Consider the following 23732-nt stretch of genomic DNA (forward strand, 5'->3'; position numbering starts at 1 on the left):
TAAAGCCACTATTCTCTGTTCAACGATAGTAACCCCCTTGACGCTTGATCTGCACCTGATGCTGGCCCTAGAGGGCAGATTATGACGTCAGTTTTATTTTTTAACACTTTCTGTGTAACAAGCATACATTTCTCTACTCTTTCTCTTTTCTTGAACTGAATTGGTGCTTTGTGCTTCAGGTCCTGTGGAGACAACTTTCCCTGGTCATGCTTGCTGTGTCCCTAGGCACATCCATGACCATGTAGTGTCTAGTCTCGTGGTTCCAACCATGGAGGTAGAAAATCGGTGGACAGGCTTATTGTAATGCATGGAATCGAATGAGGAATATAAAAACACACGACGTCCTTCGATTTCTGCCTCAACCAGCCTCGGTGTGAACCCGTGCCAACCCCCTGCACGCTGGTCTCAACAAGTCTCTGTTGGCAGGAACTGGCAGGGGAGCTTTTTTGGCGCTTGTCAGTTTCACGTTTTAGTGTATCCTCAATTTAAGCCCAATCCTTTCCACAGCCACAGGCTGCTCTCTCTACTTAACTCCTCAGAGAAGCTAAATCCTGCTCCACCACATTTACCAGTTGTCAAGGACATCGGCTACTTGAATCGTACATTAAATCTTTTGATCTGTGTTTTATTTCGGTAACTACAGTGGGGAGAACAAGTATTTGATACACTGCTGATTTTGCAGGTTTTCCCACTTAGAAAGAATGTAGAGGTCTGTAATTTTTATCATAGGTACACTTCAACTGTGAGAGACGGAATCTAAAACAAAAATCCAGAAAATCACATTGTATGACTTTTAAATAATTAATTTGCATTTTATTGTATGAAATAAGTATTTGATCACCTACCAACCAGTAATAATTCCAGCTCTCACAGACCTGTTAGTTTTTCTTTAAGAAGCCCTCCTATTCTCCACTCATTACCTGTATTAACTGCACCAGTTTGAACTCGTTACCTTTATAAAAGACACACTCCACACACTCAATCAATCAGACCCCAACCTCTCCACAATGGGCAAGACCAAAGAGCTTTTTTTTATTTTTATTATTTATTTTTTGGCTGTGAGAGTCAATTTATTTAAGCCCGCTGATTTAGGTGAATTTACCCTTGAACGTGTCACCTTAACCATCAACGCAACAATTGCCCCCCCTGAGAGATTTGGCAGGAGCCGCCACTGATGCCCTCATCTCTCTCTGAAGATCCCTCCTTGAGCAGGGGATCCAATCCAGGATTGAGGGGGGCGATGGTCTCTGATTAATCCAGTTTGAGTCCTGTTGGAAGGCCTGATGTGGACTCCCCTGTGTGTGGCAGTCTGTCCTGCGATCCTTGCTGAATGGTTGATGCCACCTTGTCCACTTCTATGCCATATTGGGTATCTACGGCTGATGATCGCTCAAGCTTGGCATGTTCAGGCTGGGTGCTATCCCTTTTCTTGTCATTAGAGGGCAGGCTGCCCCTGTCTGCCTGGGCCCTGGTGGTCTTCCTTAGTGCATTGCCCTTCATCATAGCCAACAGGTGGTCCAACATGATGCAGCCCTCCTCCTGGACTGGGGGGGCTTTACGAATTATTTTTCCGTTCTCCCCCCTCGGTCTCTTGGCGTCATCCTCCTCTTGCTGTTTCTTCCTCTTCTCTGCCTTGATGGCCTGCTCTCTCCAGGTCTGGTTTTCCTTGATTGCTTTAAGGAAGAGTCCTCTGAAGGTCTTGATGGTGTTGAACAGCTCCTCTAGTGAGAGGCGGGACGTGTCCTCACACAGATACTCTGCTAGCTCTTCCTTCTTCTTTTTGATGGAGGCAAAGAGCTCCTGCAGCTTCTCACAGGCCTCCAGGTTCCCCTTCATAGCAGTGAGATACTGCTGCTTGATATCCTCCTGAGAAGAAGAGGACACTTTTTTCTCAGAACCCTTCAACCGTTTGACCAGTGAGCTCGACTCTGCCTGAATAGAATCCACATTTATTCTAGCAGCCTTTTCACAGATCTCTAGATCATCCGGAAGGTTCAGCAAGTCAGCATGGGTTTTCTCCGCCTCCTCCAGGATGTGATGGAGCAATGTGATACGGGACTTGTTGGCTTTGGTATCTGTGAGCTTCAGCAAGGTGCTGATCTTGAAGCCATCTGCATTGCCTATGTGACTCCCATAGTTGAGGAAGTTTCCAATGTCAAGTATGAGCTTGCAGAAACTTGGAAGGCGGGTGCTCTCCTTCAAACTCTCACAGGCTGCGTCCAGCAGCTCAGCTTTGGGTTGCAGCATCTTTAACACAGAAGGGGTCTCCTCACAGAGAAGCATGCACTCGATCCTCATGGTGTAGCATGAAACTGATAGGAGCTCGAGGTAGAACCGATCCACACCGGCCAGCTTCTCTATCTCCCCTTGGTATGACTTGAGGTTCTCAATCTCATGTTTCTCCGGCAGTAACGTCTGCATCTGTTTCAGCACCTCGACGTCAAACTTGGAACGGTCCCCATTTTGGATCATAGCTACAAAGTCTTTATGTGAGCATCTGAACTGCTTCAAGAATATGTTCAAATCTAGATTTTTCTTGGCATCAATGAAGGATATCTCTTTGGGCTCTCGTTTGACCGTAGTGTTGGTACTTTTGGCCTTTGAGTCAGTCACTGGCAGACAGAAGAGCTCCTCAATGCTGGAGTAGTCAGGTTCCAGGGAATCAGACTGCACTGACGACCACATGGATTGGCTTTCAGACACCACTCTGGAGGGCAGCTTCTGCCAGTTGAGCTTCTTCATGCGCAGTGTGGGACAGCGGCTGGCCTTGGGGAGAGGAGCGTTCTGGGGCACAATAATACCTCCTCCAATACCTGGGGGAGGGGGTGGTGGGGGAGGGGGGCCCATACCAGGCAGGGGAGGGGGAGGTGGGGGGCCCATACCAGGCAGGGGAGGGGGAGGTGGGGGGCCCATACCAGGCAGGGGAGGGGGAGGAGGTGGACCTCCCTGCCCCATCCCTGGTAGAGGTGGTGGAGGAGGAGGTGGCATCCCAGGTAAAGGAGGAGGTGGTGGGGGTGCACCATAAGTGGTGCCTGGCAGGGGTGGGGGTGGGGGAGGAGGAGGGTTTGGGGTAGCAGCAGGAAGTGGAGGGGGAGGAGGGGGAGGAGGGGGAGTTACGGAAGCCATGTCTGATTGGTTGGTTGTGCTGCCGAGCAAGTCTGTCTGGATTGCCCTGTTGGTGGTCTTGGTCTTGGGACTGGCTGAGATCTGTTGTCTCTTGGAAGAGAGCAGGCGCTCCATCAAACGTTCAGCGGAGTCCATTTGTGAGTCGTGGGCCAGCAGAGTGGCACGGACAGCCAGGGCCTCCAGGGTCAGCCACACGTCTCCCCGTCCTGGAGCCACCAGCAGCAGAGCCTGCAGGATGGACAGCAGCTGGACAGAGGCTGGGGAGCTGCTCACTTTGGTGAGGAGGGAGGTGAAGACCTCCTGGTGACTGCTCATGTCGATGCCTCCGTACACCCTCTCCATCTCCTCCGCATCCTCGGCCATGGAATCCTCAAAGGCCTCACACTGGATGTTCAGGTCCAGGTCCTCAGTCTCCCTGTTACATAAACACACATGCACATATGCACGCACACGCACACACAACATAGGTATTGATGTTTGGGAAATCTTACAGAAAGTGACTGTGACTGTTGTTCCACCAACATTTGATTAGCATTTAATGCATCCCACACCTACCTCAGCATTGGCAGTATATCCAAAACTGGAAAATACATAATTAAGATGAATCCCAGTACTTTCAATATCTCAATATCTCTATATTATCTCAATGGCCAATGCACACAGTGTTTTTGTAGCACTGTCAAATGTTGCAAATGTTGTAATAGTTTCTTATTGCATCACAATGGGACAATTGGAAAAACTTCAACATTCTAAATTGCCTGACACAGAAGAGCTTGCCTTGAAAACGCCTTGTCTAATGGTTTCTATTTTATTTTTTTAAATATTTTTTTTACTTTCTTTTTATTGAGATGTTACAGATATACAAAAATAATACTTTTCAGTTTTGGTTTGTTTTTACACAAAACACAAACATGTCCCAACCCCCCCCCCCCCCCCCCCCCACAAAATCCCAAGTGGTGCATCCCAGGACGAAGGATATAAATAAACAACAATAAATAATAATAATAATAATAACAGTGGTGATAGGTAATGAAGACAGTACAGGTAAGTAATCAAAGAGATAAAGAGAAATAAAGTGCAATTCATTTGTAAGTGAGGATAGATGAGATGGTCGTGTTGGTCTGTGATACCATGTCTGTTATGATTGTAATATGTCCCTCTCTAGAACGAGATGATGTATCTCTAGGGGTTTATCCTGATAAATAGATTCACAACATATGTCATCACTCAGCATCCAGCGCACTTGCATTGTCAGGGAGGGTTTTTAGTTTGTTGAAATAGGATATTATTGGGTTCCAGGTGAAATAAAAGCGGTCTTTGGACCCCCTAAGTGTATATTTAATCTTTTCAAGTTTCAAGTGAAGCATAAGGTCAGTCAACCATAAGGAGGAATTCGGTGGTTTGGGGGATGTCCAACAAAGCAAAATCCTCCGTCGAGCAAGTAGAGTGGCAAATGCCACAATGTCTTTATGCTTGTTAATAATCTGTTGGTCAGTTGGCGCTATGCCAAAGATAGCTGAGTAGGCGTTAGGTTGCAGGTTCAGATCTAGTGCCTGTGAGAGGGTCCTGAAAACTGCTGACCAATAATCAAATAATAAGGGACATGACCAAAACATGTGTGTTAGCGTTGCCGGAGCGTTATGACATCTGCTACAATTCTCATCCACGTCAGGATAGATTCTGGCTAGCCTAGATTTGGAAAGGTGAATTCGGTGCAAGACCTTAAATTGGATTACGCCTAGTCTAGCACATGATGTGCTCCCGTTAACTCTCGTCAGAGCCTCAGTCCAGGAGTCATCGGGTATTACGTCCCCTAGCTCCTCCTGCCATTTCTCTTTAATTTTGTGGAGGGAAGTGTCTCCGAGGGATGATATGCTAGAGTAAATACTTGATATTAGGCCTTTTAGATTGGGAGGAATTTGGAGGATATCATCTATAGCAGAAGGTTGTGGTGCATTTGGGAAGTTTGGATCCAAACTTTTAATGAAATGTCGGACCTGGAGGTATCGAAAATAACTTGAGCGGGGAAGGTTGAATTTTTGAGAGAGGTGATTAAAGGTCGAGAAGACGCCCTCAGTATAGAGATCTTTAAATTTGGAGAGACCGAGTCTTTTCCATAAGGCGAAAGCATTGTCTATTCTGGCGGGGACAAAAAGGTGGTTATTGCAGATAGGGGCTAGGTTGGAGAAATCTTTTAAACCAAAGTGGCGTCGAAATTGTGACCATATTCGTAATGTATTAACAACAACAGGGTTAGAGGTGTAGTGTGGGGCAGATAGAGGGAGTTTGGAGGTAATCAAGGCGGAGAGGGATGTTGAAAGACATGACTCATTTTCTATTTCGCACCAAGACGGCTGTGGTGAATGGACCCAGTATATGATTTTCTGAATATTGGCAGCCCAGTGATAATAAAGCAAATTTGGTAGGCCCAGTCCGCCCTGGGACCGATGTCGCTGTAGAAGTCTTTTCTGTATTCTAGGGACTTTACCCCCCCCAAATGAAAGATGATATGGACTTATCTATGGACGAGAAGAAGGACTTTGGGAGGAATATAGGGAGACATTGGAAAAGGTAGAGGAATCGGGGTAGAACGTTCATCTTAATGCTTAATACAGTTGATCTTCCCTGCCAGTGATAAATTAATGGACCTCCATTTCTGTAAATCATCTTTTAATTTATTAACAAGGGGCGTGAAGTTTTTTTCATGTAGTTTAGAGAAGGACCGTGTAATATTAATTCCCAAATATTTGAAGCCAGATTTAGACAAATGGAAGGGCAAGTCACATTGTGGGATTGCGAGATCTAGGTTGTTCACTGGAAAACATTCGCTCTTAGTGAGGTTGATCTTGTATCCCGAAAAGCTACCAAATCTATGCAGCATCTGAACTATATGGGAAATGCATTGCACCGGTTCAGATACATACAACAGTAAGTCGTCGGCATATAGCGCCACCTTGTGTTCCTTCCCCCATCTAGAAATTCCATTTATTATTGGAGAAGATTTTAACATGATAGACAGAGGTTCGATGGCGAATGAGAATAGGAGTGGGCTCAGCGGGCACCCCTGGCGTGTCCCTCTCGACAATGAGAAAAATGTGGAGCGTTTCCCGTTCGTAACTACCGATGCCTTAGGACAGGGGTCGGCAATAGGCGGCCCGTGGGCCATTGCTGGCCCGTCACCAATAATATTTGGCCCAGCAGATTATTTTGAGAATCCACTTTTTATTTTTTATTTTTTTTATTTTTTTATAATAATATCGGACCGACAGTCCCACATATAGCGCCTATAATGTCCGAATAGAGAATCGAACTCCACCTGAATAATGCTTATTGTACTTTTATCCATGTTGAGAGTGAATGACACAGGGACAGACAATCAGGCAGCAAGGTGCACCGAAGCGCACTGACGCTGAACCCCTCAGAGTGAATCATAAGCAGGTGGACAACGCGTCACGGTGCTGAAATAGCCGACATACCGTGTGTGGTTTGAACAAAATAACACGAGCTCAGTAAGCCATTCAAACGTAATGTTTACGTATATGTGACTGCAACACACATATGAACAGTAACAACGCAAATTCTGTTTAATTTTCTGAAAAACATTGAAAACAAAATCGGCGCAAACAAAAAGCATCTCCCATCGGTCAGTATTTGCTTGATATCTGGTGATATTGACGTCACTTTAATCCACAGGCAGTTCTCAAGGTTTTTATGCATCCATCGATTCCTCTCGTGCGTCTTTATCGCATTCATTGACGAAAAGGACGACTCGCGTATAGAAAGGGAACATTGTGAGCACGGAAAATGTCTCTCACAACGGCTTTGCATTGATGAAACCAGGTAGGATGAACGTATAGTTCGCTGTCCATTCCTCTTTAAATGCCCTGTTTCCACCGTCAACTTTCCTCTTTAGACCTTTGGAGAGTGACATTATGTTTCTCTTGCTAGCAGGTTAAATGTTTGGCTAACTTCACCCGGCACGCAAACAACCAATCCAATAATAATAATGTGACCTTGTCTGGGAGGAGGGGGGAATAATTATCAGAATGAAACTGTTACATAATTATTAGAATAAGTTAGGCTACGCTACATCGTCAGTCCACACATTTATTATTCAAAAATATGGAAAAGTGTGAAACTACGTTTCAACGTTGTTGAGAATCACAACACAAACTCGCTAATCAAGCCAAAATACTGCAACATAATGGATTGGACAGCTACCTAGTTAACTAGAACACTACTTTACATTGTTAGCAGGTTCACAAAACAAGCTGTGTTAGTTGACTAGCGATGTGTACAGTCGAAAGAAAAGTCAAAGCATTAGAACGTGTCACATTTTAAAACAATCAATTACTTAAATTAGCCTTTGATTATGTTCGGGCCCGCCATCTAGTGGCTCAAAAAAAAATTGGCCCGAGGCCAAACCTAATTGCCGACCCCTGCCTTAGGAGATGAGTATAGTAGTCTGATCCATGCAATAAAAGTGGGTCCAAAGCCAAAAGCTTTCAGACATTCAAATAAGTACGCCCACTCCACTCTGTCAAAAGCCTTCTCCGCATCCAGGGAGAGAACCACCTCAGGTACCTCCTCGGACGTAGGAGAATGTACGACATTTAGAAGGTTTCGGATGTTAGAGAATGAGTGGCGGCCCAGCATGAAGCCAGTTTGATCAGGGGAGATCACCTCGTCTGTGACGGACTCTAGACGCCGGGCGAGTGCTTTAGCTAATATCTTGACATCGCTGTTGAGCAGCGAGATGGGGCGATGTGAACCACACTCCGTTCTGTCTTTCCCTGGTTTCGGTAAAAGGGTTATGAATGCCTCTGTTAGCGTCTGTGGCAGGGCCTCATTATCCATTGAGTCATTGAACATTTCTAAGATGAGCGGAGTTAATTTGGTTGAGAATTTTTTGTAGAATTCGATGGGGTATCCATCAGGGCCCGGGGCCTTACTACTTTGCATAGCTGTGATTGCATTATAAATGTCGGTGTCTTGGAAGGGTAGTTCAAGTTCTGCTTTATGAACAGGGTTGATAACAGGGGCATTTAAATTTGTGAAGAAATGTTGCATATTGGTATCATCATTGGGTGCCTCAGAAGTGTACAATTTGGAATAAAATGCCCTAAAAGTCTCATTGATTTCGAGGGGGTCAGTTGTAAGCTCCCCATTTTCTCTTTTAATTTGTGGAATCTGTTGGTCAGAGGATTTACATTTTAATTGATGCGCTAACATTCTACCAGCCTTTTCCCCATGCTCATAAACAAAGCCTCGTGATTTCAGCAGCATACGTTCTGTCTTATCGGATGTTAATAACTCGTATTTGGCTTTGAGATTCAGCTTATTTTTGTAAAGCTCCGGGGTGGGAGAGTCAGAGTATTGATGATCTATGTCAATCATTGAGTTGAGAAGTTGCTCCTGTTCTTGCCTCCTAGCTTTGTTCAGCCTAGATGTGTATGCAATAATGTCCCCCCTTATTACTACTTTAAGGGTCTGCCAGAGCAGGGAGGGAGAAACAGTGTCGTCCCTATTGGTTTCCAAGAAATTGTCTATGGCAGTTGAAATCATTTGGCAGAATTCTTTATCTGTTAGTAGTGTGGTATCAAGTCTCCATGGAGCGCGGTCAGAGTAGTTAAGTGGGAAGGACAGATCCAATAGTACTGGGGCATGGTCAGATTCAATTATGGTTGAATATTCTACGTTTTTGACAAAGGGAAGTAGTGTTCTGTCTATAAAGAAGTAATCAATTCTGCTATACGAATGGTGGACGTGTGAAAAAAACGAGAATTTTTTATCGTGAGGAAATTGGAAGCGCCATGGATCGACACATCCAATTTGGTCCATGAACGCTGACAACATTTTAGCTAGGGATGTCCCGATCCCACTTTTTCACTACCGATACCGATACCGATACCTGGGCTTCGGGTATCGGCGATACCGATACCGATCCGATATTTGTATACATTTTTTGACCCCTGAATATTATATATATATATATATTTTTTTTCTTCCTAACACCAGGGGAGCCACCCCTCCTAAATTTCGTTGTTTGGTACCTGTACTGTAGCAATGACAATAAAGACCATTCATTCATTCAAATACCTCCCCAGTATATAGTCCACACCAACAACAGTTAAATTAAAGACTGCCAGCCTTTATTAAAGCAACAAAAATAGTACTCTGCAGTACTCAGTGACCGTATGTCAATATTTTTTTTAAAATAATGTTACTTTTCATTTGCACCTGATGCTGGCCCATTAGGGGTAACTTATAACTAATGCCCTCGATATTTTGATGTTTTACTTTCAGACGAGCCTTGTCTGTGCCATCTTAAAGCCACTATTCTCTGTTCAACGATAGTAACCCCCTTGACGCTTGATCTGCACCTGATGCTGGCCCTAGAGGGCAGATTATGACGTCAGTTTTATTTTTTAACACTTTCTGTGTAACAAGCATACATTTCTCTACTCTTTCTCTTTTCTTGAACTGAATTGGTGCTTTGTGCTTCAGGTCCTGTGGAGACAACTTTCCCTGGTCATGCTTGCTGTGTCCCTAGGCACATCCATGACCATGTAGTGTCTAGTCTCGTGGTTCCAACCATGGAGGTAGAAAATCGGTGGACAGGCTTATTGTAATGCATGGAATCGAATGAGGAATATAAAAACACACGACGTCCTTCGATTTCTGCCTCAACCAGCCTCGGTGTGAACCCGTGCCAACCCCCTGCACGCTGGTCTCAACAAGTCTCTGTTGGCAGGAACTGGCAGGGGAGCTTTTTTGGCGCTTGTCAGTTTCACGTTTTAGTGTATCCTCAATTTAAGCCCAATCCTTTCCACAGCCACAGGCTGCTCTCTCTACTTAACTCCTCAGAGAAGCTAAATCCTGCTCCACCACATTTACCAGTTGTCAAGGACATCGGCTACTTGAATCGTACATTAAATCTTTTGATCTGTGTTTTATTTCGGTAACTACAGTGGGGAGAACAAGTATTTGATACACTGCTGATTTTGCAGGTTTTCCCACTTAGAAAGAATGTAGAGGTCTGTAATTTTTATCATAGGTACACTTCAACTGTGAGAGACGGAATCTAAAACAAAAATCCAGAAAATCACATTGTATGACTTTTAAATAATTAATTTGCATTTTATTGTATGAAATAAGTATTTGATCACCTACCAACCAGTAATAATTCCAACTCTCACAGACCTGTTAGTTTTTCTTTAAGAAGCCCTCCTATTCTCCACTCATTACCTGTATTAACTGCACCAGTTTGAACTCGTTACCTTTATAAAAGACACACTCCACACACTCAATCAATCAGACCCCAACCTCTCCACAATGGGCAAGACCAAAGAGCTTTTTTTTATTTTTATTATTTATTTTTTGGCTGTGAGAGTCAATTTATTTAAGCCCGCTGATTTAGGTGAATTTACCCTTGAACGTGTCACCTTAACCATCAACGCAACAATTGCCCCCCCTGAGAGATTTGGCAGGAGCCGCCACTGATGCCCTCATCTCTCTCTGAAGATCCCTCCTTGAGCAGGGGATCCAATCCAGGATTGAGGGGGGCGATGGTCTCTGATTAATCCAGTTTGAGTCCTGTTGGAAGGCCTGATGTGGACTCCCCTGTGTGTGGCAGTCTGTCCTGCGATCCTTGCTGAATGGTTGATGCCACCTTGTCCACTTCTATGCCATATTGGGTATCTACGGCTGATGATCGCTCAAGCTTGGCATGTTCAGGCTGGGTGCTATCCCTTTTCTTGTCATTAGAGGGCAGGCTGCCCCTGTCTGCCTGGGCCCTGGTGGTCTTCCTTAGTGCATTGCCCTTCATCATAGCCAACAGGTGGTCCAACATGATGCAGCCCTCCTCCTGGACTGGGGGGGCTTTACGAATTATTTTTCCGTTCTCCCCCCTCGGTCTCTTGGCGTCATCCTCCTCTTGCTGTTTCTTCCTCTTCTCTGCCTTGATGGCCTGCTCTCTCCAGGTCTGGTTTTCCTTGATTGCTTTAAGGAAGAGTCCTCTGAAGGTCTTGATGGTGTTGAACAGCTCCTCTAGTGAGAGGCGGGACGTGTCCTCACACAGATACTCTGCTAGCTCTTCCTTCTTCTTTTTGATGGAGGCAAAGAGCTCCTGCAGCTTCTCACAGGCCTCCAGGTTCCCCTTCATAGCAGTGAGATACTGCTGCTTGATATCCTCCTGAGAAGAAGAGGACACTTTTTTCTCAGAACCCTTCAACCGTTTGACCAGTGAGCTCGACTCTGCCTGAATAGAATCCACATTTATTCTAGCAGCCTTTTCACAGATCTCTAGATCATCCGGAAGGTTCAGCAAGTCAGCATGGGTTTTCTCCGCCTCCTCCAGGATGTGATGGAGCAATGTGATACGGGACTTGTTGGCTTTGGTATCTGTGAGCTTCAGCAAGGTGCTGATCTTGAAGCCATCTGCATTGCCTATGTGACTCCCATAGTTGAGGAAGTTTCCAATGTCAAGTATGAGCTTGCAGAAACTTGGAAGGCGGGTGCTCTCCTTCAAACTCTCACAGGCTGCGTCCAGCAGCTCAGCTTTGGGTTGCAGCATCTTTAACACAGAAGGGGTCTCCTCACAGAGAAGCATGCACTCGATCCTCATGGTGTAGCATGAAACTGATAGGAGCTCGAGGTAGAACCGATCCACACCGGCCAGCTTCTCTATCTCCCCTTGGTATGACTTGAGGTTCTCAATCTCATGTTTCTCCGGCAGTAACGTCTGCATCTGTTTCAGCACCTCGACGTCAAACTTGGAACGGTCCCCATTTTGGATCATAGCTACAAAGTCTTTATGTGAGCATCTGAACTGCTTCAAGAATATGTTCAAATCTAGATTTTTCTTGGCATCAATGAAGGATATCTCTTTGGGCTCTCGTTTGACCGTAGTGTTGGTACTTTTGGCCTTTGAGTCAGTCACTGGCAGACAGAAGAGCTCCTCAATGCTGGAGTAGTCAGGTTCCAGGGAATCAGACTGCACTGACGACCACATGGATTGGCTTTCAGACACCACTCTGGAGGGCAGCTTCTGCCAGTTGAGCTTCTTCATGCGCAGTGTGGGACAGCGGCTGGCCTTGGGGAGAGGAGCGTTCTGGGGCACAATAATACCTCCTCCAATACCTGGGGGAGGGGGTGGTGGGGGAGGGGGGCCCATACCAGGCAGGGGAGGGGGAGGTGGGGGGCCCATACCAGGCAGGGGAGGGGGAGGTGGGGGGCCCATACCAGGCAGGGGAGGGGGAGGAGGTGGACCTCCCTGCCCCATCCCTGGTAGAGGTGGTGGAGGAGGAGGTGGCATCCCAGGTAAAGGAGGAGGTGGTGGGGGTGCACCATAAGTGGTGCCTGGCAGGGGTGGGGGTGGGGGAGGAGGAGGGTTTGGGGTAGCAGCAGGAAGTGGAGGGGGAGGAGGGGGAGGAGGGGGAGTTACGGAAGCCATGTCTGATTGGTTGGTTGTGCTGCCGAGCAAGTCTGTCTGGATTGCCCTGTTGGTGGTCTTGGTCTTGGGACTGGCTGAGATCTGTTGTCTCTTGGAAGAGAGCAGGCGCTCCATCAAACGTTCAGCGGAGTCCATTTGTGAGTCGTGGGCCAGCAGAGTGGCACGGACAGCCAGGGCCTCCAGGGTCAGCCACACGTCTCCCCGTCCTGGAGCCACCAGCAGCAGAGCCTGCAGGATGGACAGCAGCTGGACAGAGGCTGGGGAGCTGCTCACTTTGGTGAGGAGGGAGGTGAAGACCTCCTGGTGACTGCTCATGTCGATGCCTCCGTACACCCTCTCCATCTCCTCCGCATCCTCGGCCATGGAATCCTCAAAGGCCTCACACTGGATGTTCAGGTCCAGGTCCTCAGTCTCCCTGTTACATAAACACACATGCACATATGCACGCACACGCACACACAACATAGGTATTGATGTTTGGGAAATCTTACAGAAAGTGACTGTGACTGTTGTTCCACCAACATTTGATTAGCATTTAATGCATCCCACACCTACCTCAGCATTGGCAGTATATCCAAAACTGGAAAATACATAATTAAGATGAATCCCAGTACTTTCAATATCTCAATATCTCTATATTATCTCAATGGCCAATGCACACAGTGTTTTTGTAGCACTGTCAAATGTTGCAAATGTTGTAATAGTTTCTTATTGCATCACAATGGGACAATTGGAAAAACTTCAACATTCTAAATTGCCTGACACAGAAGAGCTTGCCTTGAAAACGCCTTGTCTAATGGTTTCTATTTTATTTTTTTAAATATTTTTTTTACTTTCTTTTTATTGAGATGTTACAGATATACAAAAATAATACTTTTCAGTTTTGGTTTGTTTTTACACAAAACACAAACATGTCCCAACCCCCCCCCCCCCCCCCCCCCCACAAAATCCCAAGTGGTGCATCCCAGGACGAAGGATATAAATAAACAACAATAAATAATAATAATAATAATAACAGTGGTGATAGGTAATGAAGACAGTACAGGTAAGTAATCAAAGAGATAAAGAGAAATAAAGTGCAATTCATTTGTAAGTGAGGATAGATGAGATGGTCGTGTTGGTCTGTGATACCATGTCTGTTATGATTGTAATATGTCCCTCTCTAGAACGAGATGATGTATCTCTAGGGGTTTATCCTGATAAATAGATTCACAACATATGTCATCACTCAGCATCCAGCGCACTTGCATTGTCAGGGAGGGTTTTTAGTTTGTTGAAATAGGATATTATTGGGTTCCAGGTGAAATAAAAGCGGTCTTTGGACCCCCTAAGTGTATATTTAATCTTTTCAAGTTTCAAGTGAAGCATAAGGTCAGTCAACCATAAGGAGGAATTCGGTGGTTTGGGGGATGTCCAACAAAGCAAAATCCTCCGTCGAGCAAGTAGAGTGGCAAATGCCACAATGTCTTTATGCTTGTTAATAATCTGTTGGTCAGTTGGCGCTATGCCAAAGATAGCTGAGTAGGCGTTAGGTTGCAGGTTCAGATCTAGTGCCTGTGAGAGGGTCCTGAAAACTGCTGACCAATAATCAAATAATAAGGGACATGACCAAAACATGTGTGTTAGCGTTGCCGGAGCGTTATGACATCTGCTACAATTCTCATCCACGTCAGGATAGATTCTGGCTAGCCTAGATTTGGAAAGGTGAATTCGGTGCAAGACCTTAAATTGGATTACGCCTAGTCTAGCACATGATGTGCTCCCGTTAACTCTCGTCAGAGCCTCAGTCCAGGAGTCATCGGGTATTACGTCCCCTAGCTCCTCCTGCCATTTCTCTTTAATTTTGTGGAGGGAAGTGTCTCCGAGGGATGATATGCTAGAGTAAATACTTGATATTAGGCCTTTTAGATTGGGAGGAATTTGGAGGATATCATCTATAGCAGAAGGTTGTGGTGCATTTGGGAAGTTTGGATCCAAACTTTTAATGAAATGTCGGACCTGGAGGTATCGAAAATAACTTGAGCGGGGAAGGTTGAATTTTTGAGAGAGGTGATTAAAGGTCGAGAAGACGCCCTCAGTATAGAGATCTTTAAATTTGGAGAGACCGAGTCTTTTCCATAAGGCGAAAGCATTGTCTATTCTGGCGGGGACAAAAAGGTGGTTATTGCAGATAGGGGCTAGGTTGGAGAAATCTTTTAAACCAAAGTGGCGTCGAAATTGTGACCATATTCGTAATGTATTAACAACAACAGGGTTAGAGGTGTAGTGTGGGGCAGATAGAGGGAGTTTGGAGGTAATCAAGGCGGAGAGGGATGTTGAAAGACATGACTCATTTTCTATTTCGCACCAAGACGGCTGTGGTGAATGGACCCAGTATATGATTTTCTGAATATTGGCAGCCCAGTGATAATAAAGCAAATTTGGTAGGCCCAGTCCGCCCTGGGACCGATGTCGCTGTAGAAGTCTTTTCTGTATTCTAGGGACTTTACCCCCCCCAAATGAAAGATGATATGGACTTATCTATGGACGAGAAGAAGGACTTTGGGAGGAATATAGGGAGACATTGGAAAAGGTAGAGGAATCGGGGTAGAACGTTCATCTTAATGCTTAATACAGTTGATCTTCCCTGCCAGTGATAAATTAATGGACCTCCATTTCTGTAAATCATCTTTTAATTTATTAACAAGGGGCGTGAAGTTTTTTTCATGTAGTTTAGAGAAGGACCGTGTAATATTAATTCCCAAATATTTGAAGCCAGATTTAGACAAATGGAAGGGCAAGTCACATTGTGGGATTGCGAGATCTAGGTTGTTCACTGGAAAACATTCGCTCTTAGTGAGGTTGATCTTGTATCCCGAAAAGCTACCAAATCTATGCAGCATCTGAACTATATGGGAAATGCATTGCACCGGTTCAGATACATACAACAGTAAGTCGTCGGCATATAGCGCCACCTTGTGTTCCTTCCCCCATCTAGAAATTCCATTTATTATTGGAGAAGATTTTAACATGATAGACAGAGGTTCGATGGCGAATGAGAATAGGAGTGGGCTCAGCGGGCACCCCTGGCGTGTCCCTCTCGACAATGAGAAAAATGTGGAGCGTTTCCCGTTCGTAACTACCGATGCCTTAGGACAGGGGTCGGCAATAGGCGGCCCGTGGGCCATTGCTGGCCCGTCACCAATAATATTTGGCCCAGCAGATTATTTTGAGAATCCACTTTTTATTTTTTATTTTTTTTATTTTTTTATAATAATATCGGACCGACAGTCCCACATATAGCGCCTATAATGTCCGAATAGAGAATCGAACTCCACCTGAATAATGCTTATTGTACTTTTATCCATGTTGAGAGTGAATGACACAGGGACAGACAATCAGGCAGCAAGGTGCACCGAAGCGCACTGACGCTGAACCCCTCAGAGTGAATCATAAGCAGGTGGACAACGCGTCACGGTGCTGAAATAGCCGACATACCGTGTGTGGTTTGAACAAAATAACACGAGCTCAGTAAGCCATTCAAACGTAATGTTTACGTATATGTGACTGCAACACACATATGAACAGTAACAACGCAAATTCTGTTTAATTTTCTGAAAAACATTGAAAACAAAATCGGCGCAAACAAAAAGCATCTCCCATCGGTCAGTATTTGCTTGATATCTGGTGATATTGACGTCACTTTAATCCACAGGCAGTTCTCAAGGTTTTTATGCATCCATCGATTCCTCTCGTGCGTCTTTATCGCATTCATTGACGAAAAGGACGACTCGCGTATAGAAAGGGAACATTGTGAGCACGGAAAATGTCTCTCACAACGGCTTTGCATTGATGAAACCAGGTAGGATGAACGTATAGTTCGCTGTCCATTCCTCTTTAAATGCCCTGTTTCCACCGTCAACTTTCCTCTTTAGACCTTTGGAGAGTGACATTATGTTTCTCTTGCTAGCAGGTTAAATGTTTGGCTAACTTCACCCGGCACGCAAACAACCAATCCAATAATAATAATGTGACCTTGTCTGGGAGGAGGGGGGAATAATTATCAGAATGAAACTGTTACATAATTATTAGAATAAGTTAGGCTACGCTACATCGTCAGTCCACACATTTATTATTCAAAAATATGGAAAAGTGTGAAACTACGTTTCAACGTTGTTGAGAATCACAACACAAACTCGCTAATCAAGCCAAAATACTGCAACATAATGGATTGGACAGCTACCTAGTTAACTAGAACACTACTTTACATTGTTAGCAGGTTCACAAAACAAGCTGTGTTAGTTGACTAGCGATGTGTACAGTCGAAAGAAAAGTCAAAGCATTAGAACGTGTCACATTTTAAAACAATCAATTACTTAAATTAGCCTTTGATTATGTTCGGGCCCGCCATCTAGTGGCTCAAAAAAAAATTGGCCCGAGGCCAAACCTAATTGCCGACCCCTGCCTTAGGAGATGAGTATAGTAGTCTGATCCATGCAATAAAAGTGGGTCCAAAGCCAAAAGCTTTCAGACATTCAAATAAGTACGCCCACTCCACTCTGTCAAAAGCCTTCTCCGCATCCAGGGAGAGAACCACCTCAGGTACCTCCTCGGACGTAGGAGAATGTACGACATTTAGAAGGTTTCGGATGTTAGAGAATGAGTGGCGGCCCAGCATGAAGCCAGTTTGATCAGGGGAGATCACCTCGTCTGTGACGGACTCTAGACGCCGGGCGAGTGCTTTAGCTAATATCTTGACATCGCTGTTGAGCAGCGAGATGGGGCGATGTGAACCACACTCCGTTCTGTCTTTCCCTGGTTTCGGTAAAAGGGTTATGAATGCCTCTGTTAGCGTCTGTGGCAGGGCCTCATTATCCATTGAGTCATTGAACATTTCTAAGATGAGCGGAGTTAATTTGGTTGAGAATTTTTTGTAGAATTCGATGGGGTATCCATCAGGGCCCGGGGCCTTACTACTTTGCATAGCTGTGATTGCATTATAAATGTCGGTGTCTTGGAAGGGTAGTTCAAGTTCTGCTTTATGAACAGGGTTGATAACAGGGGCATTTAAATTTGTGAAGAAATGTTGCATATTGGTATCATCATTGGGTGCCTCAGAAGTGTACAATTTGGAATAAAATGCCCTAAAAGTCTCATTGATTTCGAGGGGGTCAGTTGTAAGCTCCCCATTTTCTCTTTTAATTTGTGGAATCTGTTGGTCAGAGGATTTACATTTTAATTGATGCGCTAACATTCTACCAGCCTTTTCCCCATGCTCATAAACAAAGCCTCGTGATTTCAGCAGCATACGTTCTGTCTTATCGGATGTTAATAACTCGTATTTGGCTTTGAGATTCAGCTTATTTTTGTAAAGCTCCGGGGTGGGAGAGTCAGAGTATTGATGATCTATGTCAATCATTGAGTTGAGAAGTTGCTCCTGTTCTTGCCTCCTAGCTTTGTTCAGCCTAGATGTGTATGCAATAATGTCCCCCCTTATTACTACTTTAAGGGTCTGCCAGAGCAGGGAGGGAGAAACAGTGTCGTCCCTATTGGTTTCCAAGAAATTGTCTATGGCAGTTGAAATCATTTGGCAGAATTCTTTATCTGTTAGTAGTGTGGTATCAAGTCTCCATGGAGCGCGGTCAGAGTAGTTAAGTGGGAAGGACAGATCCAATAGTACTGGGGCATGGTCAGATTCAATTATGGTTGAATATTCTACGTTTTTGACAAAGGGAAGTAGTGTTCTGTCTATAAAGAAGTAATCAATTCTGCTATACGAATGGTGGACGTGTGAAAAAAACGAGAATTTTTTATCGTGAGGAAATTGGAAGCGCCATGGATCGACACATCCAATTTGGTCCATGAACGCTGACAACATTTTAGCTAGGGATGTCCCGATCCCACTTTTTCACTACCGATACCGATACCGATACCTGGGCTTCGGGTATCGGCGATACCGATACCGATCCGATATTTGTATACATTTTTTGACCCCTGAATATTATATATATATATATATTTTTTTTCTTCCTAACACCAGGGGAGCCACCCCTCCTAAATTTCGTTGTTTGGTACCTGTACTGTAGCAATGACAATAAAGACCATTCATTCATTCAAATACCTCCCCAGTATATAGTCCACACCAACAACAGTTAAATTAAAGACTGCCAGCCTTTATTAAAGCAACAAAAATAGTACTCTGCAGTACTCAGTGACCGTATGTCAATATTTTTTTTAAAATAATGTTACTTTTCATTTGCACCTGATGCTGGCCCATTAGGGGTAACTTATAACTAATGCCCTCGATATTTTGATGTTTTACTTTCAGACGAGCCTTGTCTGTGCCATCTTAAAGCCACTATTCTCTGTTCAACGATAGTAACCCCCTTGACGCTTGATCTGCACCTGATGCTGGCCCTAGAGGGCAGATTATGACGTCAGTTTTATTTTTTAACACTTTCTGTGTAACAAGCATACATTTCTCTACTCTTTCTCTTTTCTTGAACTGAATTGGTGCTTTGTGCTTCAGGTCCTGTGGAGACAACTTTCCCTGGTCATGCTTGCTGTGTCCCTAGGCACATCCATGACCATGTAGTGTCTAGTCTCGTGGTTCCAACCATGGAGGTAGAAAATCGGTGGACAGGCTTATTGTAATGCATGGAATCGAATGAGGAATATAAAAACACACGACGTCCTTCGATTTCTGCCTCAACCAGCCTCGGTGTGAACCCGTGCCAACCCCCTGCACGCTGGTCTCAACAAGTCTCTGTTGGCAGGAACTGGCAGGGGAGCTTTTTTGGCGCTTGTCAGTTTCACGTTTTAGTGTATCCTCAATTTAAGCCCAATCCTTTCCACAGCCACAGGCTGCTCTCTCTACTTAACTCCTCAGAGAAGCTAAATCCTGCTCCACCACATTTACCAGTTGTCAAGGACATCGGCTACTTGAATCGTACATTAAATCTTTTGATCTGTGTTTTATTTCGGTAACTACAGTGGGGAGAACAAGTATTTGATACACTGCTGATTTTGCAGGTTTTCCCACTTAGAAAGAATGTAGAGGTCTGTAATTTTTATCATAGGTACACTTCAACTGTGAGAGACGGAATCTAAAACAAAAATCCAGAAAATCACATTGTATGACTTTTAAATAATTAATTTGCATTTTATTGTATGAAATAAGTATTTGATCACCTACCAACCAGTAATAATTCCAACTCTCACAGACCTGTTAGTTTTTCTTTAAGAAGCCCTCCTATTCTCCACTCATTACCTGTATTAACTGCACCAGTTTGAACTCGTTACCTTTATAAAAGACACACTCCACACACTCAATCAATCAGACCCCAACCTCTCCACAATGGGCAAGACCAAAGAGCTTTTTTTTATTTTTATTATTTATTTTTTGGCTGTGAGAGTCAATTTATTTAAGCCCGCTGATTTAGGTGAATTTACCCTTGAACGTGTCACCTTAACCATCAACGCAACAATTGCCCCCCCTGAGAGATTTGGCAGGAGCCGCCACTGATGCCCTCATCTCTCTCTGAAGATCCCTCCTTGAGCAGGGGATCCAATCCAGGATTGAGGGGGGCGATGGTCTCTGATTAATCCAGTTTGAGTCCTGTTGGAAGGCCTGATGTGGACTCCCCTGTGTGTGGCAGTCTGTCCTGCGATCCTTGCTGAATGGTTGATGCCACCTTGTCCACTTCTATGCCATATTGGGTATCTACGGCTGATGATCGCTCAAGCTTGGCATGTTCAGGCTGGGTGCTATCCCTTTTCTTGTCATTAGAGGGCAGGCTGCCCCTGTCTGCCTGGGCCCTGGTGGTCTTCCTTAGTGCATTGCCCTTCATCATAGCCAACAGGTGGTCCAACATGATGCAGCCCTCCTCCTGGACTGGGGGGGCTTTACGAATTATTTTTCCGTTCTCCCCCCTCGGTCTCTTGGCGTCATCCTCCTCTTGCTGTTTCTTCCTCTTCTCTGCCTTGATGGCCTGCTCTCTCCAGGTCTGGTTTTCCTTGATTGCTTTAAGGAAGAGTCCTCTGAAGGTCTTGATGGTGTTGAACAGCTCCTCTAGTGAGAGGCGGGACGTGTCCTCACACAGATACTCTGCTAGCTCTTCCTTCTTCTTTTTGATGGAGGCAAAGAGCTCCTGCAGCTTCTCACAGGCCTCCAGGTTCCCCTTCATAGCAGTGAGATACTGCTGCTTGATATCCTCCTGAGAAGAAGAGGACACTTTTTTCTCAGAACCCTTCAACCGTTTGACCAGTGAGCTCGACTCTGCCTGAATAGAATCCACATTTATTCTAGCAGCCTTTTCACAGATCTCTAGATCATCCGGAAGGTTCAGCAAGTCAGCATGGGTTTTCTCCGCCTCCTCCAGGATGTGATGGAGCAATGTGATACGGGACTTGTTGGCTTTGGTATCTGTGAGCTTCAGCAAGGTGCTGATCTTGAAGCCATCTGCATTGCCTATGTGACTCCCATAGTTGAGGAAGTTTCCAATGTCAAGTATGAGCTTGCAGAAACTTGGAAGGCGGGTGCTCTCCTTCAAACTCTCACAGGCTGCGTCCAGCAGCTCAGCTTTGGGTTGCAGCATCTTTAACACAGAAGGGGTCTCCTCACAGAGAAGCATGCACTCGATCCTCATGGTGTAGCATGAAACTGATAGGAGCTCGAGGTAGAACCGATCCACACCGGCCAGCTTCTCTATCTCCCCTTGGTATGACTTGAGGTTCTCAATCTCATGTTTCTCCGGCAGTAACGTCTGCATCTGTTTCAGCACCTCGACGTCAAACTTGGAACGGTCCCCATTTTGGATCATAGCTACAAAGTCTTTATGTGAGCATCTGAACTGCTTCAAGAATATGTTCAAATCTAGATTTTTCTTGGCATCAATGAAGGATATCTCTTTGGGCTCTCGTTTGACCGTAGTGTTGGTACTTTTGGCCTTTGAGTCAGTCACTGGCAGACAGAAGAGCTCCTCAATGCTGGAGTAGTCAGGTTCCAGGGAATCAGACTGCACTGACGACCACATGGATTGGCTTTCAGACACCACTCTGGAGGGCAGCTTCTGCCAGTTGAGCTTCTTCATGCGCAGTGTGGGACAGCGGCTGGCCTTGGGGAGAGGAGCGTTCTGGGGCACAATAATACCTCCTCCAATACCTGGGGGAGGGGGTGGTGGGGGAGGGGGGCCCATACCAGGCAGGGGAGGGGGAGGTGGGGGGCCCATACCAGGCAGGGGAGGGGGAGGTGGGGGGCCCATACCAGGCAGGGGAGGGGGAGGAGGTGGACCTCCCTGCCCCATCCCTGGTAGAGGTGGTGGAGGAGGAGGTGGCATCCCAGGTAAAGGAGGAGGTGGTGGGGGTGCACCATAAGTGGTGCCTGGCAGGGGTGGGGGTGGGGGAGGAGGAGGGTTTGGGGTAGCAGCAGGAAGTGGAGGGGGAGGAGGGGGAGGAGGGGGAGTTACGGAAGCCATGTCTGATTGGTTGGTTGTGCTGCCGAGCAAGTCTGTCTGGATTGCCCTGTTGGTGGTCTTGGTCTTGGGACTGGCTGAGATCTGTTGTCTCTTGGAAGAGAGCAGGCGCTCCATCAAACGTTCAGCGGAGTCCATTTGTGAGTCGTGGGCCAGCAGAGTGGCACGGACAGCCAGGGCCTCCAGGGTCAGCCACACGTCTCCCCGTCCTGGAGCCACCAGCAGCAGAGCCTGCAGGATGGACAGCAGCTGGACAGAGGCTGGGGAGCTGCTCACTTTGGTGAGGAGGGAGGTGAAGACCTCCTGGTGACTGCTCATGTCGATGCCTCCGTACACCCTCTCCATCTCCTCCGCATCCTCGGCCATGGAATCCTCAAAGGCCTCACACTGGATGTTCAGGTCCAGGTCCTCAGTCTCCCTGTTACATAAACACACATGCACATATGCACGCACACGCACACACAACATAGGTATTGATGTTTGGGAAATCTTACAGAAAGTGACTGTGACTGTTGTTCCACCAACATTTGATTAGCATTTAATGCATCCCACACCTACCTCAGCATTGGCAGTATATCCAAAACTGGAAAATACATAATTAAGATGAATCCCAGTACTTTCAATATCTCAATATCTCTATATTATCTCAATGGCCAATGCACACAGTGTTTTTGTAGCACTGTCAAATGTTGCAAATGTTGTAATAGTTTCTTATTGCATCACAATGGGACAATTGGAAAAACTTCAACATTCTAAATTGCCTGACACAGAAGAGCTTGCCTTGAAAACGCCTTGTCTAATGGTTTCTATTTTATTTTTTTAAATATTTTTTTTACTTTCTTTTTATTGAGATGTTACAGATATACAAAAATAATACTTTTCAGTTTTGGTTTGTTTTTACACAAAACACAAACATGTCCCAACCCCCCCCCCCCCCCCCCCCACAAAATCCCAAGTGGTGCATCCCAGGACGAAGGATATAAATAAACAACAATAAATAATAATAATAATAATAACAGTGGTGATAGGTAATGAAGACAGTACAGGTAAGTAATCAAAGAGATAAAGAGAAATAAAGTGCAATTCATTTGTAAGTGAGGATAGATGAGATGGTCGTGTTGGTCTGTGATACCATGTCTGTTATGATTGTAATATGTCCCTCTCTAGAACGAGATGATGTATCTCTAGGGGTTTATCCTGATAAATAGATTCACAACATATGTCATCACTCAGCATCCAGCGCACTTGCATTGTCAGGGAGGGTTTTTAGTTTGTTGAAATAGGATATTATTGGGTTCCAGGTGAAATAAAAGCGGTCTTTGGACCCCCTAAGTGTATATTTAATCTTTTCAAGTTTCAAGTGAAGCATAAGGTCAGTCAACCATAAGGAGGAATTCGGTGGTTTGGGGGATGTCCAACAAAGCAAAATCCTCCGTCGAGCAAGTAGAGTGGCAAATGCCACAATGTCTTTATGCTTGTTAATAATCTGTTGGTCAGTTGGCGCTATGCCAAAGATAGCTGAGTAGGCGTTAGGTTGCAGGTTCAGATCTAGTGCCTGTGAGAGGGTCCTGAAAACTGCTGACCAATAATCAAATAATAAGGGACATGACCAAAACATGTGTGTTAGCGTTGCCGGAGCGTTATGACATCTGCTACAATTCTCATCCACGTCAGGATAGATTCTGGCTAGCCTAGATTTG

The 23732-nt window shown here is 45.3% G+C and overlaps 2 protein-coding genes across 2 annotated transcripts in view; both read right to left on the minus strand.

Moving 5' to 3' along the window:
• Positions 1-19: 19 nt before the first annotated feature.
• Positions 20-18907, minus strand: LOC308167903 (inverted formin-2-like; the record flags this gene model as incomplete). Its single annotated transcript, XM_080542381.1, has 4 exons — positions 20-67; positions 1462-2763; positions 3259-3541; positions 18894-18907. 4 exons carry the CDS (start codon positions 18905-18907, stop codon positions 20-22), a joined length of 1647 nt encoding a protein of 548 aa, XP_080398507.1.
• A 21-nt stretch (positions 18908-18928) lies between these two features.
• Positions 18929-23732, minus strand: part of LOC308167904 (inverted formin-2-like) — a gene marked incomplete at both ends in the record, with an annotated part of 7443 nt that continues 2639 nt past the window's right edge. The window contains 3 exons of the mRNA XM_080542382.1: positions 18929-18976; positions 20254-21918; positions 22093-22450. Coding sequence (XP_080398508.1) covers positions 18929-18976; positions 20254-21918; positions 22093-22450 — 2071 coding nt within the window. The remainder of the gene's footprint in view (positions 18977-20253; positions 21919-22092; positions 22451-23732) is intronic.

The sequence above is a fragment of the Nansenia antarctica genome (genome assembly GCF_963989245.1).
Source record: "Nansenia antarctica genome assembly, chromosome: 11".
NCBI lineage: Eukaryota > Metazoa > Chordata > Actinopteri > Argentiniformes > Microstomatidae > Nansenia > Nansenia antarctica.